Source organism: Siphateles boraxobius, unplaced genomic scaffold (genome assembly GCF_051911475.1).
Source record: "Siphateles boraxobius isolate OS27281-9 unplaced genomic scaffold, OSU_SipBor_1 16, whole genome shotgun sequence".
NCBI classification, from domain to species: domain Eukaryota; kingdom Metazoa; phylum Chordata; class Actinopteri; order Cypriniformes; family Leuciscidae; genus Siphateles; species Siphateles boraxobius.
The window spans coordinates 4,221,359-4,238,914 of NW_027508766.1; the positions used below are offsets into that span (position 1 = coordinate 4,221,359).

The 17,556-nt window shown below is 37.3% G+C and overlaps 1 protein-coding gene across 18 annotated transcripts in view; it reads left to right on the forward strand.

The window, feature by feature from the left end:
• The window catches only part of klhl13 (kelch-like family member 13), a 77,710-nt gene that overhangs the window by 36,728 nt on the left and 23,426 nt on the right, over window positions 1-17,556 (forward strand). The window contains exon 1 of one of the 18 annotated variants that reach the window (XM_077231234.1): window positions 6,577-7,077. The exons of 16 other annotated variants lie outside the window; for them this stretch is intronic. In XM_077231234.1, the coding sequence (XP_077087349.1) occupies window positions 6,980-7,077 (98 nt within the window). In that variant the 5' untranslated portion in view covers window positions 6,577-6,979. Of the gene's footprint in view, window positions 1-6,576; window positions 7,078-17,556 lie in introns of those variants that run through there. One more of the 18 variants, XM_077231226.1, reaches the window with a different exon arrangement.

The following is a 17,556-nucleotide window of genomic DNA, read 5'->3' on the forward strand; positions in this document are numbered from 1 at the left end:
ATGGAGAATCCATAGCTCGAGATGATTTGGGGGTTGTGTCAGAAGTAAGCTAGCCTACAGAAAAGCATTCATTTTTATTTTTGTGAGTGGTTAATTTGCTGTTGTGTCCGTTAGTGCTCCTACTCTGATTAACTTCTAATGAAGGATTGTGTTAACAGATTCACTGTCCAGTTTATCACTTCAGACAGTGACGCATCTGTTCTGAGCCTTACAGGCTTACAGTTAGAAGCACCATGTGTCCTTTTAAAATGCTGTTTTCCAAACACTGTTTTAGCTAAAGATCAGTAAATGTGAGTTGCAAAGGTATCTCCTTGTGATTTTTGCAGATTTTGAGGTTTTACTGTGCACTAATCTCTTGCTGTTTGATCATAATGGTGTGTTCACTGAACATTTCTCCCCTGCGGTCTGGGTATACGCATATGAAGCCTGTGTGCTGTTTTACCTGACCTGTGCTTTTGAGATACTGGTAGAATCAACCCGCTGATGGCCTCTGATGATCTCTGGATGATCTCTGAACAGGATCCACAGTAGGCCATGTAAACTGTTTGTTGTCGATGTTTGAGCACATAGAAGTTAAGAGAGGCTGCCAAAAACCTCTGCCTTAGGTATTGTAATCTGGTACCAAACGACAAGAGATGTTTTTGATACTCAATGGTATCAAGGCAATTCGGTCGGTGCCTAAAAAGTATTGAACTCGATACTCCGCCCTAATGATGGGAGAGTGAAAGCGAGTGAGCAAGAGAGAGATTTGAAGAAAGTCTTAAAAAGAGATAGCTTAGAGACATTAAAAAAGAAAAAAATATATATAAAATATATATATATAAATATCAGAGGAATATTACTGAAAAAAGAAGGGTTTTGATCAGGCAAGAACTTTAGGACCCTCGTTAATATTAGAAAATCTTTCCAGCGCTGCACGTTAGAGAGCGGGAAGGCCTGAGAGGTTGCATTGTTTCTGCTCCATGCGTGTAACATTGGTTTTGCTATCTTTCATGCTGTTGTTGTAATGTTAGCTATAGTAACAGCCTGGACAGTTTTGAGTGTCATTATTTGTCTGGAGCTGGTGTGCTGCTGGTGACTAACAATGAATTCTTGCTAGTAAAGCCCACTCTTGTGTACTGTATGTTCATTTTTTGTTCCTCCTTGTGACCTTGTCGTTTGTTTGTCAACTTTTCTTCTTCTTTTTTTTCACGAATAATTATTTTGTTTAGCTTCAACTTGTTTGGGCTGATTTCAAATATGAAGTGTTTCTTCAAAAAAATCGCATACTGCACCTTTTAAAATATTCATTTATTTTTATAAATCTTACTGCTCCCAAACTTTTCAATAGTATTATAATATTTCTTGCTTGTTGATAGTGTAAGCTGTAAGGTAAGCGTGTTCCATTAACCTATAAACTGTGTAAATGTCATATTTAAATGGAAAATGAATTTAAATTGGACTCAAAAGAAAGCAAAAACACAGTGAGGTGAAGGGCCACCACATGCCACTCAGACAGAGAGAAAGGCAGAGATACATGGTGGATGGCACAAAAGAACAGAGAGAGTGACATGTACTTGGTCATGTTTTCAAATGTTGTAGCACATCCAGAAAGTGATTTAATAAGTGAAAGTACATCTATTCTGATTTGTTGTCAGCACTTTTAACGAAGATGGACATAATCGCAGAAACGAATGTGGTAGCTCTTTCTTTTCCTCTCTGTCTCTTCTTTGACATGTGCTGTCACGGCAGTGGGTAAAGTGCCCCGCGGTGGAGTTTGTGCCCTGCTTGCGCCGCCTAGCTAGCTATATTTTGAAAAGACCTGTCTCTTATAATGGACATCAATGAGAAATGCTTCACTATTATACAACACTGAGGAACAGGAGGGATGTTCATTAATGTTCAAGACAATTGTACTTGGGTTTTAGATTTCTTGTGTCTGCAGTCGTGTTGTATTTGATGCCAGGTCATTAAACTCTTATCTCTCTCTCACTCACTAGCTCTCTGCAGTCAGCAATGGCAAGCCAATTTAACTTTTTTTTCTGTCCTTAAATCTAACTAGCAAATTTTTTTGTTAAAATTACTTTTTTTATTATTATTAATAGTAAGTAGTCAGATAGTGACTAGTGTCATTTTCAATTGCACTATTTAGTATATATTCAATAATAGTACTTATTCTATAAGTAAGGAATAATTGACGACGGGCCTTTACACCGCGGGTGTGCGCATTATTTTTCAATAATTCAATGGCCTGGAGTCAAATAATCCACTTGAAATACATAATCTGAACTATGTTTTGAGGTGTGGAAACCGTAGTTTAAGACATTTGTCATGTTTTTGTCTTTTATAATGCCCTTGTGTGTAGGATTAATTTCTTGCGCATCTAATATCAAACCTCTGTTGCTAATTCCAAAACATCATTTTGTAACATCTAGGCCTCGTAACGGAGACTTGAGCCACTGATAGCAGTCAATGCCGTTATTATAGAGAGAGCGAGAATTAAGCGTGTGTGAATTACCTGAGTCTCTCTACAGTGTTCGGCAGCAGCGTTTCCGTATAATAAATGTAATTTTGTGGGGAAAAACAGGGACATAATTTGTTGTTTTTATCCTATTGTTTACTATATTTATTTGCTTGGTCGGTGTCAGTGGCGTCATGCCCATTCAAAGTGAGGGGGCACGTGCCCCCTCAGATTTTTCCTCCCTGATAATTTTTTGTCACAACTTTATTCCTATTATGCTCCATAATTACCAGAGCCTTTAACGACTCAAATGTATTCTTCTGGATGTGTAATAAATCAGTCAGCCTCAGCCCGCCCCTTTTTACTAATATGGTGTCTGTGTAGGGTTGGGCGGTATTTCGGTAATATCGTATACCGCGGGGTCTTAAAATAGCAACGGTATCAGTTTCAATACCGTCATTACCGGCACTTATATATAATAAATAAATATAATTTATTCAATGCCTAAAAATGCTTATGTAGTTGTCATCAAGTGACAGTGTGGAGGAGAAAGAGAGAGAGAGGGAAGGGAGAGGCGGTAAATACTGACGAGGCAATTTGTAAATGTTGCAATAAAAAAGGTGAGAGATGGAAACACCTCTAACCTATCTCCGAAACAACCACCAACTCACTGCTGCGAGGATGCATTTTGCCCCGAGTTCATTAAATAAGCGCATTCGTTTATATTTGTTAAAATATTATAATGTTTTTTTTTTACGTTGATAATGAAAACTGAAGAGCACTAGTAAGATGGGATGCATCGGGAGTCAGACATTGACCACTTAATTAAGTTTCATTTTGTAAAAGGCCTTTCTTTAAAGTGAATTTCGTTTTGTATAAATTGTATCCTAATTTTAATTTTTTTTTTATCAACCAATAATAAATAAGAATCAAATATAGCAGACAACATAATCATGACATGATCGTGCGCTGGCGCGCCACGGTCACTTGCATTGAAATCTCATCATAGATTAACCGAAACTCAGTGTATGTCTCACAGACATGACAGATATCTAAATAAAGCTTGAAATTTCATTAAACGAAACAATTCAAAACGAAAAGAAATAGGCCCCTCGCTGATTATTTAATCCATGATGTGCATTTCTCTCTATGCGCGTTCATACGGAAATGGCGATCATCAAATTAAACGAAACTATTCCAAACGAAAAGAAATCGGCTAGCCTACTCTCTGATTATTTAATCCATGATGTGCATTTCTCTCTATCGTTCACTATGGAGATGGCGATTCATCAATTTCTTTAAACGAAACAATTCAAAAGGAAAAGAAATATAGGCAGCATACTCTCGGATTTATCCATGATGTGCATTTCTCTCTGTAGGCGCGTTCACTACGGAGATATCAATCGTCAACTTCTTTAAACGAAACAATTCAAAACGAAAAGAAAAAGGCTAGCCTATACCTTCTGATTATGCAATCCATGATTTGCATTTCTCTCTATATGCGCGTTCACTAGGAGATGGCGATCGTCAACTTAATCTTTGCAGCACTGACAGAAAAGTTGTATTAATAAAAATCAATGGACGCGTGTCACCGGATTTACAAATGCACTTCTTTCTTGTTGCTTGTTAATTTAATTTAAATGAATTAATAAAATGAATACAATTGTCATGATTAAAATAATTAAATATTATTAATTGTCCCATTTTTGCTCATTTATAAATAGTCTTTATATCTACCACCCCTTCAGCACCTGGGTTAAACAATTATTTGGCGCCACTATATTATAACCGCCCACGTATTAAAAATAGTCTAGTCTAAATAGGGCTCCGGCTCATATTACATTTAATGCCGTCAGCCAGGATCAGACACAACGTGCACGGGTTGGCCTTGATTTTTTTTGTGTGTTTTTTATGCCCGATCTGGTATTCAGTTTCTGAACGGTGTAGACACAAGCCAACAGTTTGGTGACGCTGTCTGAGCCTTATGTCATAATTTTTAATTAGTCACGGTAATACCGTATACCCCGGTAAAATAGGGAGGAGGTTTGACGGTATCAATATTTGGATACCGCCCAAGCCTATGTCTGTGTATATCAAATCTAGTCTAGTAATTATATCAAATTGCTTGAACATACACAGCAAAGATTCTAGAGCGCTACGCGCATAGCGCTCTAGAAATTTTTGCTGTGTATGTTCAAGCAACTCACTTGTCTCGCACGTTGAGCTGGCAATGTTTTACAGATGGTCTTGAAGTGGTAAGTGGGCAAAGCAACAAATCGGCATTTAATTAGTTATCGGATGATATTAAAAGGTAGTGGGATTATTTGTGGTTAACCTGGAAATTTTAACTTGATCAAAAAGTTATGGATTTGATATTAGTTGCGAATTCAGAGCATTAATTTAAATTGTGTCAGTGTAACGTTATCGATAGCTAGCCTAGTCTAACCGTAAACTAGTTGGCTAACGTTACTGCCTGCCATTTAAAGCCAATAAGCTATAGTAGGTTAAATGTACAAGTTACAAGTTACTAGCTTTTCTGTTAGCTCATAAATTACTCTTTACAAGTTCCTTATTTAAAATATAATAATGAGCAGTGTAACTACAGTATTTCAATGATTTTACTAAAGTAATGTTACATATTACATTTGTTTGATAACTTTTTTACATTTCTGTCAAATATTAACCATTTTCAAATAAACGGGGTAGTGTTAACCTTATTCAGCACTGAAATCTGTCAAACTTCTTTCAAAGTCCTTCATCACATATTATTATTAAAATAACTTAATTTCAGAGTACCACAAAGTCAGACCTCAGCACCTTTATGTACCTTTAATGTAAGATCGTTCTTAGGTCACATACCAATACAATTTAAAATCATAACATAAAAACTGCAATGGTACTGTTTTTAAAATAATGTGTAGTAGGCCTAAGTGTACAGTAAGTGTGTGTGTAAACATGCTTTAATGAAGTAGACTTCAAAAGCTTTTGATTTTGAGCTTACAGTTCTTTCATCAACCTGTCTTTTACATAAACTTACAAAATAGATACTTTAACTTAGTCCTCAGATAGAGGAGTGTTGCTGCTAGCTCCGTGAATGTATTTCTGTCCCTCCCAAACTGCATTGAAATGGTATGTTTAGCAGCCAGAATTTAAAAATTTTCAGGGGGAGAAACCCCCTGACCCCTCCTAACATGATCCATATCACCCGTCAGAAAACAATTGCAACGTCTCAGATTGTGCCTTTGTAATCTTTCATTTATTTTTGTTTTGATGATAAATGGAGCCAGCCTCCAAAAGTGATTAATCTGTCCTGTGATTTCTCTCTCTCTCTCGAACAACACTGTCCAGACACGAACTTATGCATTATGTTGGTTGTCTTTACATTATAATAATATTTCATATATATAGATATGGAATAAATAGCATTCAATACAAAATGAATATGTCTCATATATTGAAATCAAGTTTTATGTGATAAAATATTTGCTTTGTTGTGCATTAGAACCAGTCATATTACAAAATAATTTATTGAAGCATCCAGATACTTCACCACGTGACAGCAGCATGCAGCTAGGCTCCTGATTGGTTAACGCGGCGTGAATTGACGCAGAAGTTCAGATTTTTCAACTCGGGCGGCAGGCGCGAATTCGCGTCAAACGCGTGAATGCACAAATAGCACTAAATCATTCGCGCTTAACGCGCCATACGCTCAATTCGCGCCATTCGCGCGAACTTGACGTGCGAATGAGGCGTATTCGCGTCTACCGCGCCGCGCCCTACGCCTCATTCGCGCCGCAGTAATTTTTTACGCGCGTAACGCGTCTTTGCATTGACTTAACATTGAAATCACTCGCGCCTGACGCGCTATTCGCGTCTGGTGTGAACGCACCATTAGAACATTCAATCAATCAGATTCAAGTATTCAACAGCCCTGTAACCAGAAGTAAATGGTTGATATCTAAGCACAGATGTAACGAATACTAGAGTAGTAGTACAATTACTGAATAGCCTGCATATTATAGAGCTTATTGGGTTAGCCTATTATTGTTATTTATTTATTTTTAAAGTACTATTAACATACAATCGACGGTAGTTAATTGAATTAATGTTAATACGGCTTGCCATAGTCCGCCTGCATTCAAACAAGGTGGCACTAGCTGAACATCCAGTGCACCGACCGCGCATGCCTGTTCCCTGCGCTGACCGGACGAGACGGTGCCTATTTTTTCCTCCCTCCATCATCATCCCCCCTCTGTCTTTCTCAGGAGATGATGCTCGGCTCAGGCACACCTGCTTTTCACCTCTCGGCTCAGGCTTAAGTGTCATTCCTCCCGGTTTTCCGCCAACCTTCGCTGCGGTATTCATACAGAGCTGCCTGTGTCGGCGGCTGATCCTCCTCTTTATATTTTGCTCTTCCTCCTCCCTGCTCTCGGTGAGGGCTGACGGGTATGGAAGCCCGCGCTGGTCGCCTCTTCATGGACTCGCTCTTGACGACTATTTACATTCGCGCTGTATCTCAGAGGTGCTGACTGGAAAAACATGCCGTTGAAATGGAAAAGCGGTTCGCCCGTCAGCTGGAAATTTCCCGTGCCCGTCCTTAAAACGTCCAGGTCCTCCCCACTCTCGCCTGCATATATGTAAGTAACGTTAACGTTAGCAGTAATATTATCGCGTCGAAGTGCGTGAGTGTGTGTGTGTGTTTTAAAATTATTGTTTATCTTCCGTCAGACATTCATTAAGGATGCTGCTGCTGTGCTTGTTTCGAGGTCGGTGTCGCCTCACCTCGTTTCTCTGTAACCTATTTGTGAAGGTTTAGAGATACCCATTTTATAACGTTTAGCGTGTTTCCTCTCGCCGCTTAGTTCTCTACATCCACGGAGGATTTTCATGTGCTTTCTCTCTTTCTCTATTTTCTCCGTATCTTCTCCGCGGCTGTTTTGAGCTCTAGTACGCACCGAGCCGAGATAACAGCCGGTGAAGAATCTTTTGTCCTGGCGTGTCGTGCGCCCTGGTTTGATCGCTTGTGTTGTGGTGGGTGGGGGACCGGTGGGGGCCGGGCCGGGGCCCGGTGGGCTGCTGATGCTGGATGATAGACGGAACATGACCGCTAGCGCTTCCGCTCCTCTTAATCCTTGCTCAGGCATGTTTAATACACCAATGCACGACTAACTTCAAATGTGTACTAGAAAAGCCGCAGTTGTCTTTAACATGAGACTGTTTCTCTTTTGAGAAAAACTCCTCTTTTGTGGACCAGTGCGCAATAGAGCGTTGTTCATCGGTACCCATTTAAAACAAACCCCCTCTGTTACAATTGCAAAGCCTTTTTATTATTGTAAAGGTTTTCTTAACTCGTGTAGGTATTGTTGCCAACACGGCTTCTTGCCAATGCAGCATCAAGCCAATAATCTTTGTAAGACACATTAAAAAATGACATTTTATTTTTGTCAGTAGACATTTACATTTTATTGGATTAATTGGATATTTCTGTACATGTTCATGTTCAAGATATGTGAAACATATTCTTATATATTCTATCATGAATTAATGAAATGAAAAAAATTAATATTATTCGGTGCATGTTGAATTGTGTTAGCGCTTTTCAAAATGCATGGTTTTCAAAGCAGCTTTGCAGAAAATGCGTTTCAATGTTACAATCAAGAATCCAGAGGTGACTGAGTCGAGGGAACAATCTGGGATGAGGGTCCGGATCATCAGAGGGAGCCCTGTAATCTCCATATGAAAATAATATACTACTCGATGATAATACAAGTAATGTGGATGGTTAAAGTCATGTATTAGTTAAACGGGCAAAATAGTGCTATCCTTCTACACGTTATTACAGCTTGTGATCATGATTGCAATAAAAGTATATTTGAAAGTTTTGAATGTCTATCCAATCTTAATATCATTATACATTTCATCTGACTCCTATATCATTATCTAATAAGATCATACTACTAGTTATCTCTTTTTATTCATTTTAGATCTTAATTTTCCTCTGGCACAAAGTTGAAACCATGACCATTGACCAGAGAGAGGTTAAGGGCGCTGGTCTCTCTTACTAATCATAGGCTATATCAGTCTTCGTCTGAAAGTTGATTTGCTAGTTCAGTTCAGTTACAGGCTAGATCCAAGGTTCATTGTCTTTTTTTGTTTTGTTAATAGTTTCTCCTGTCTTTCGTTGTGCCTCTCTAGCCATAGATCCGTTGTGCAGTCTTCATAAACATAGTTTATTGATTCTCCAGGTGAAATTTATGTGTCTTCTGTATCTTCTCAAATTTAGGGCTTGGGGTTGTGTATTACAGTGTTGGGTTCCCTACTCTGCTGTCGCCCCTCCCAAAACCTTGCAAAAACAAAGTCTATTTTTACTGCTTTGGCTGTGTGTTGTGTGTGATTACAGGGTGAGCTGTGGTCTGTATTTCTCAATAAGAGGAGAAATGCCTCTTGGACACATGAATCATTCTCTCTTTTTGTGTGTTTTGAGAAAAATATTGAATGGCAGGATGTCATTGTCAGCTGTTAAAATATTGTAGAGAACTAGTGAGAGTTTGCATGTTCACACCAAGGATAATAACTATAACAATAAAGTTTTACTATTTTTCCAGCTGATGAATGATAAAACCATTGCCAGCCAATCAGAATCCACTCAGTTATTGAGCTACAAAATTTATATAGTTGCAGAAATCGCAATATGATTTTGATTTATTAAATTGCAAAGGCTGCATTTTAAAAATGTCAAAGTTTGATGGTTAAGGCTTGAAAATCATGAAATTAAGACATCCATAATTATTAGTATATTTTACCATTGCAATGTAAAATAAAAATGTATATTATTTTTCTTAAACACATTTATTTTACAGTGGTATATTACAATAGGAAGATTTTTTATTTTGGTATAATAGTAATTTTGATATTTTATAAATAATATATATATATATATATATATATATATATATATATATATATATATATTATATTTCATTGTTTCATTTTTTAAATCACAACTTCTGGCCAAATTGTGCTGTCCTGACGCTTGAATGGGACTTTCATTCAAGATGTGATTCTTCTGGTGCAAATGTCATGTGTGCATGTTGTCTCAGTGTACTATAATGAAATGAATGTGTATGCGGTGTAAGGAAGGTGAGGATTCATTTAGTTGCATGTACTTCTAAAGTGTTATCTCACCTCTAAATATACCCGCTGCCTGTTGTGAGGATTTCACGCTCGGTAGGGCAAAGGAGAGGTGTCCATACTCGCTAAAATACTCTTTATTTTTTTTTATTTCATGAGTGGACAGAGTGAGAGCAAACATGCACCAAGCACACAGTCCTAAGGACAAATTCAAGAAAAAATTATCTTTATTTGTGACTTTAAGGATTCCTGGGCTTCAGCTTAAAAAGAGTGATGAAGAGTGACAGCCGGAGAGCTTCTGTCGCAGGGGGGAAGAGAATGACGCACACATGGGTGTGTGTTTGTGTTTCCACAAGACGGTGGCAGATCTAAAGTCCTGCTCATCTACTGCTAGAAGGACCATGGCCTTGACCTTGTTTCACATTTATAACGATGAAAACTTTGGATTTACAGTTGTCCAGGAATTTTAGGCTGTGCTTGCTTTGCTGCCAGCACTTTTCTGATGTAGTCTCCTGTGAAGACAAGGTCAATCCCACAGAAATGTCGGCAAGAACTGACAGCAGTTCGTCCTTTTCACATTCACCTTTCACGTTGGATTTTTCGGTTTCAGCTTTTCTTCTCTACCTTGTGATCTCAGATGAAAGGCTGATATGTGGCAGACTTCTTGCTGCTGCAGATATAAAGAGGCCTGCTTTATTAATTTTTATGTTCTCTGAATTTTGTACACTAACTTTCAGTCAAAATTCTGTTTGGAAAATACCACACGCTATTTTATCTAGAATGCTTTGCATCTGTCCATCATTGCTTTGGTCTCTCTTTTTTTTCATATTACCAAGATTAAATCTATTTTGAGACATAATTTTTTAAAAATGACCAGCTTCTCCACACTGAACTGAGAGAAAGGACAATGCCATAAAAATATCAAACATTTAAACACTTTGGTATAGTTTTATATCTTTTCCCCAAATGTATTTTCGAAATTTGTTTTTCCTTAATGCAAATGTCCTTACCTTTTAAGTAAAAGTTTGTTTTCTGAGAAGTGTTGTGGTCTGTTTTGAGTAATAATATGGTTACGGAGTATATTTATTACAAACAGCCTGTAGCTAGCTATTTTGATCATGTGACCTCGTCAGCTCCCCCATGTGCCACACAGAATGACATGTGAGCAGGGTCCAAAATTAACTTTTTGCAGCACCAGTCAATGGAAAGTGAATTTAGAAAATGTACTGTTCAAATATTTTTCCTGGATTTTTATTTTTAATCAATATATTTGTTCAGTAAGGAATCCATTAAATTAGTCAAGTGACCATAAAGATATTCATAATGTTACCAAAGATTTCTGTTTCTAATAATTGCTGGATCCTAAAACAATTTTCACTGTTTCCACAAAGCTATTAAGCAGCACAACTGTTTTCATCATTGATATTATTAAGAAATGTTTCTTGATTTACTAAATCACATATATGATTTCTGAAGGATCATGTGACACTGAAGACAGGAGTAATGATGCTGAAAATTTAGCTTTTAAAATCTATTAAAATAGAAAACTTGTTTTAAATTGTAATATTTCACAATATGAATTTTTACTGTATTTTTGATCAAATAAATTCAAAAACATTTAAAACTTGAATGGTAGTGTAGCTCCTTGCATGTTTGTGACAAACAGTGCAGGTCAGTCAAACTGCACCAGTCATAATCTGCAGATTGTCGTCACATAATATTTGTACATTGTCATAGTAGGAAAATAAATTCATAAAAATATTTCATAGCTGTAAGAAATATTTATGGTGCACAATATTCCTGCCATTGCGGGTGAGCTAAAGTTCATTTTGGGCCCTGCAGTTCTTAATAAAGCTACCAGCCCAACTGGTAAGTAGCTCCCATCCCAAAGCCAATTTTATTTTCATTTTCATTTGGTAAGTGTTAATTTTATGTGCTGCATGTGAGCGTGTGTGATTTTATTAATGGGATTATATTAAATACGTTAGTGCTGCAGTAGCTTGTCGTTTGCTGTAAGTCACTTGTGCTCTTGTCAGTCAGAATTGTAAAGTTTATTTCTTTGTGATATCTGATGTTAGTTAGCCTATACTCCCACACCTTAATTCAAAACCACATTCATCATCTAATGAGTGAAACACTTCCTCCAACATTAACCTGGCAGAAGTGAGGAAAGGCAGCTGATTTTTCTCGATTTCTCTTTTTGAATCTTTTTGTATTTATCCATCTTTATTTATTCACATCTGTTTAATCTTGTTGTATCTGAGTGAAAATGCAGGAATCCAATTTTCACCTCAAGATCACCTCAGATGGGGGAAAGGAGTGATGAAGAAGGTTGGAGAGAGGTGGAGAGATGGGATAGAAAAAGAAAGATGAGGTGAAAACGAAAGGGAATGAGATTGGAGAAGGAAATAGGAATAGGAGTTGTTGAGGATGTTTGGACAGAAGAAAATAGGATGGTGAAGTGGCGAAATGGAAGAAATGTAGTGCAAGAGGAGGGTAAAATATGAAGAGACGAAGAAGAAAAAATGAAAGTGGAAAAGGGCTGTTTTTTTAAAGCTTTATTTTACTGTGTGATCAACTCGTATACAGGAGCTTTAAAGTTCAATTAGTATTACTTTTCTTAATATTTGTTTTTAAGTGTTGTGTAAATGCAGCAATTCTGAAATATTTTGTCATACCTTCTCAGTCTATTTCATAAAGCTGTAACATTTTATAAATCCATTGATTATAACCTTGAGTCACTCACTCCTTCATATAAACACACACAAACTGAAGAGAATAGATGATCATTTTTGATTCTGATTGTAAAACAGATGCAGAACTTCTGCAGCAGATGGCTTGTTTTCATCTCCCTGCATGTATAATAAAAATAAAAGTTTTGAACCCAGGTTAAGGCCGGAACAATTCATAATTGCAGCAGCTGGACGTCCCTGAGTGGGTATGTGATAGCATATAAAAACAGCACCACATGTGCTCCACTTAGTCGGACATGATCCTCATGTTTACTAAAGCCATGCTGCAAATCTGACTCGTTTTGCAATTAAGCATTTTGTTTCATTAAAAAGTGATTGAAGTGGTACAGACACAGATTTAGGTCATGTTTATATGTGAATCTCTTTGATGAAGAAATGGTGTGCACTGTGCAGCGCTGGGTCAAGTACAGAGCGAATACTCTGAATTTTGACCATAGTTGGCAATTGGCATCATATAACCGTTTGTTTGAATCAATCAAAGATGTGCCACCACAGTTGGATAACAGACCCTTTGATTTCATGCGAACTGCAAAGAAGAGGCAGAGAGATGGATGTTGCTTGTTTCTATCAATAACTAATGGAAACGGAACACATTATTTGACTAAATGAAGGTCTGTTCAACATTATGGAAGTAGAAACTCTTCAGCAGTACACAAGCACAAACAAACACACCGGACGCGCTTCAGCGCACACTTGTCCGTAAGGGGCCTTTATGCACAATGTAAAATGGCAGCTGTGAGATGCTTTTTTTTATAGTTTGGGGAAATTAAGTGAAAAATGTCAAGCTGCGGGATCATAGTTTTTCCCACTTTAAGTTTTTAGGTGGTTTTGGTTTATTGGGTGACATTTATGCTGTATGGTACTATTTAGTGACTGTGACTTTAGTTGTGTTTACACTGATCTGAAATCAGCCTCATGTAAACTAAGCTCACTCTCATTTGGTCATCAGTCATTTTGCCATCATTCATAAGTGTCTGGGTTTTTTTCATAAAGGGGTAATATTTAGCTGTTATTTATTTATTTACCTTTTTTGTTGAGGCGTGTATTCTATCTATATAATAACATTCATATTATATGGGAAAAAATATCAGTGCACTTCCAGTTTATTGACACATTTCTCCTGGGCTGCTCCAGACTAAAGATTTTCCAAGTTGACAGTTAGTCGTTCATTTGATCCATTAGTCATTTAATCGGGGAGAAATAATAAACTCATAAGCGTATACATTATAAATCAAGCAGGCACAAAGCTTGCCACAGCAACACTGGCAAACATCATATGAACTTTGAGATCAGAACGCATACAAACAATTTATCCTATAATATAAATATCCTTATCTTAGAAATACATTTATTTAATAAAAATACATTTGAAATGTTGGAAATACAGTATAAATGAATAAATAATTATACAGCAAACTGAAACACGTAAAAGAGAAGTATCAGTGCAAACATAATCAGGTCGATAGACAAGTTGGTTTAACACTGAATGAAAACTCCTAAAACAATCAAAATAAAAAAACATAAAATGGAATAAATAAAAAATATTGCAGCAAACTAACACTACAATAATATGGACAATTAGGCTATAACTGACTTGCCGTCACTATATTTTTTGCCCTCTGATCTCTGTCGTCTTATATTATGAGAAGGGAACAACAGTTTGTCCACATTGCGGAGAAGTGAGCTCCTTGTCTTGCTAATAATGAAGCCGTAACACCAGCCTTTGAGAAGATAGATACTCAATGGTGTGGAAGTTAGCTTTCACACTCCACACAAACACGTGCATTTGAGCCCTAATATCTCACGTTTAAGGCCATGTAAAATGGCTAACGTTAGGCTACATGTTTGAGGTCTCATTTTACCTTTTTTCGTGGTCCTCCTTTACCTTCTCGAAATGTTCCCAGACACTGGTTTTTCTGCCGGACATATTACCGCATGTGCCAGCTGAGCACGTGAACGCAATGACCAACCAGAGGCGTTTAAGAATATCCGTTTAACAGCGCTCACAATGCTAGAGGGAAATGCTGGTTCTTCACATTTTTTAAATTGTTACCGAAGTCGGTACTTTTGACAACACTAGCCTATAATAGAATATCAGGAAAATAAATCTGATATATTTCTAAAAAACAGGGGGCTTTATAATGGGCTTCAGTTATTTGTGTACTTTCGATGGGAATTTTGTCTTAGACCCTTGTTCAGTTCTTCTCATCCTGACACTGTTTTGATAGCGCCTCCAGTGGAGAGCAATTTATGAATGTGACTACAGCGGTGTAGCAAGCAAATGATTATTGGAAGTATTGTAATTGTATCCCTATAAGAACACCAAATTAATTAGTCCTTTAAAATGTATGCATTTTGCAGCAGAACCATTCTCTTCATGTGCATCATTTGGTATTACCCCCCTTGTACAGAAATGTCTGTCATGCCATCTGAGGTGCTTGAAAGATCTTGTTGCTTCATGTTAATCTGTCAGTATCTGCGCTCTTCATCAGAGTCAGCTGTCTCTGTATCATCACTCTTTCAATCAACACTCCGATCTCATTAAATGGGGGATAAATCTGTTTCTGTGCATCACCAAGCAGATCTGAGTCGCCTTGTGAGTCACACACAACATGGCATGAACTCGTGCAGATTTTTCTGGAAATACATTTTAAACAACAACAAAAAAAATAACCCCACATTTCTGCCCACAAATTACACACACTTTGACACCAGAAGTTTGGAACCACACACACGCTCAACCTACACCCATATTAGATAATAAAATGAGTGGCACATTAGTCACATTTCTGCAAGGATACATTAAATTGATCAAAAGTGACAGTAAAAACTTTTTATTTATATTATATTATATTTTAAATTTAATATATGTGACCCTGGATCACAAAACTAGTCTTAAGTAGCACGGGTATATTTGTGGGAATAGCCAACAATAACATTGTATGGGTCAAAATTATAAATTTTTCTTTTATGCCAAAAATCATTAGGATATTAAGTAAAGATCATGTTCCATGAAGATATTTTGTAAATGTCCTACCGTAAATGTATAAAACATTTTTTTTGTGAGTGAATGCAGCACAACCGCGAACATAAATGGACAACTTTAAAGGCGATTTTCTCATTGTTTCGATTTTTTTGCACCCTCAGATTCCAGATTTTCAAATAGTTGTATCTCGGCCAAATATTGTCCTATCCTAACAAACCATACATCAATGGAAAGCTTATTTATTCAGATTTCATGTGATGTATACATCCGAATTTCAGAAGAATGACCCATATGACTGGTTTTGTCATCCAGGGTCACATATTATGGTTTCCACAAAAAAATTTAGGCAGCACAGCTGTTTTCAACATTTGATGATAAGAAAAAATGTTTCTTCGGCATCAAATCAGCATATTAGAGTGATTCCTAAAGGATCATGTGACACTGAAGACTGCAGTAATGATGCTGTAAAATTACATTTGAAAATGTATTCAAATAAAAAAAAATTGGATTTTATTTTACATAGAAATATGTAAATATTATAATAATGTGGAATATTATTAGTTTTACTGTATTTTTAAATAAATGAATGCAACCTTGGTGAGTATAAGAGAAATTCTTTCAAAAACATTAAAAAGCTTAATGACCCAAACTTTTGAATGGTATTCAAAGTGCCTTGACAAAAATATGAGCTTCACATTTTTGTTCTTATAACCTGTGAAGAGAATTGACATGATTTCCTGAGGTAATTGACAACTGTGGCGAGCAGGACGAGGTCGAGGGCCGCGGGAGAACGGCGCGAGGCCGCTGCCATGATTACTGACGAGCGACACCTGCGCAACGCACCGGTCTCGTATCTCTCACGGAGGAGCGGAAGCATAAAAGGAGAAGCGATGACTGTGGAGATCAAGAGAGGCCAGGCCTGGATTTTATTTGATGTTTTGTTTTATTATGTGTGGCGGACCGTGAGGGACTGCCGTCTTTTACTTAGTTTTTGTATTTGTTTTATTTTGTTATTAAATTGATTTGATTGTTCGCCGGTTCCCGCCTCCGCCTTCCCATAACATCTGAACTGCGTTACAACAACATCATGGATACAGTCGAAAGAGATCTTAAACTATTCCTGAAAAAAATCGTGTAACCCTTGTGTTTACTCGATAAATCGACACCTTGATCTCACATTGCACTAGTTTGACCATCAAAACTCAAAGTCTTGAGTCTGCAGTTCCTCTAACAGCAGGTATATGTTCCCTCCCTCAAGCCTTTTGTCCTAGATTTGAAGTCGTCCTTCACTATAATGTCTTTTTAGGAAGAACAGCCTAGAGAGAGGGCACAACAGAATGCCAGTTATATTTAGGAGCAACACATTTTATAATATCAGACCATTCATCTCTCTCTCTCTCTCTCTCTCTCTCTCTCTCTCTCTCTCTCTCTCTCTCTCTTTTTTTTCTTTCTCTCGCTCTTTTTCTTTCTCTCTTTCTCTCTCTCTCCTTTTGCCAATGTTTGGTGTGTCATTATCAGACCTCAGGTTGGTTTCTAATTCTCTCTGAGGAGTGAATGCTCAGGGTAACTGAACTGATTCGAAGATGTATGATCTGAATCAGGAGAAATTTCTCAAATCCTAATTAACAAGCAGGGATCTGGTCCTGGAGAGTTGAAAAGGATGTTGGTTAATCAAAGCAGTATATGTCGAGGTGTGTTGTGTGAGGGGGCGTTGTGATGGCCAGCTGTTCTCCTGTCCTGTTCAGCTCTGTTCTTCCTGTTCTCCGTAATACAGAATTATTAAAGAATGCTGTTAAGCTAATGCTCTTTTGCTTACCCTGCTTCTCTCACTCTCTCTCTCTGTCTCTTTCTCTCTCTCTCTCTCTCTCTCTCTCTCTCTCTCTCCCTCCATCTGTATCTCTTTCATTTTTTCTGCACCATTTTTTTTTATTCTAAATCTCTCCCCTCATCACTAAATATATCTCATTGTCCTACTGCACCATATTTTCTGGATGGTTAGTGCATAGTGTGAGTTTTTACCGATTTTACTTGTCGTCTGTTATCCTGTCTTTAAAGGTTTGTGTGTGCTTTGTCATGTCTCATCTTGATCCCATCAGCACAGTCTGTTGTGTGCGTGTTATGCTTTGCCATTTCATGTCAAATTGTCTTCATCAAACCGAGTTGTATCACTACAATCATCATCATCTAATTTATCAGTAATTTAGAGGCTCAGATCAATCTAAACTGCATAATTGAATGAATACCCC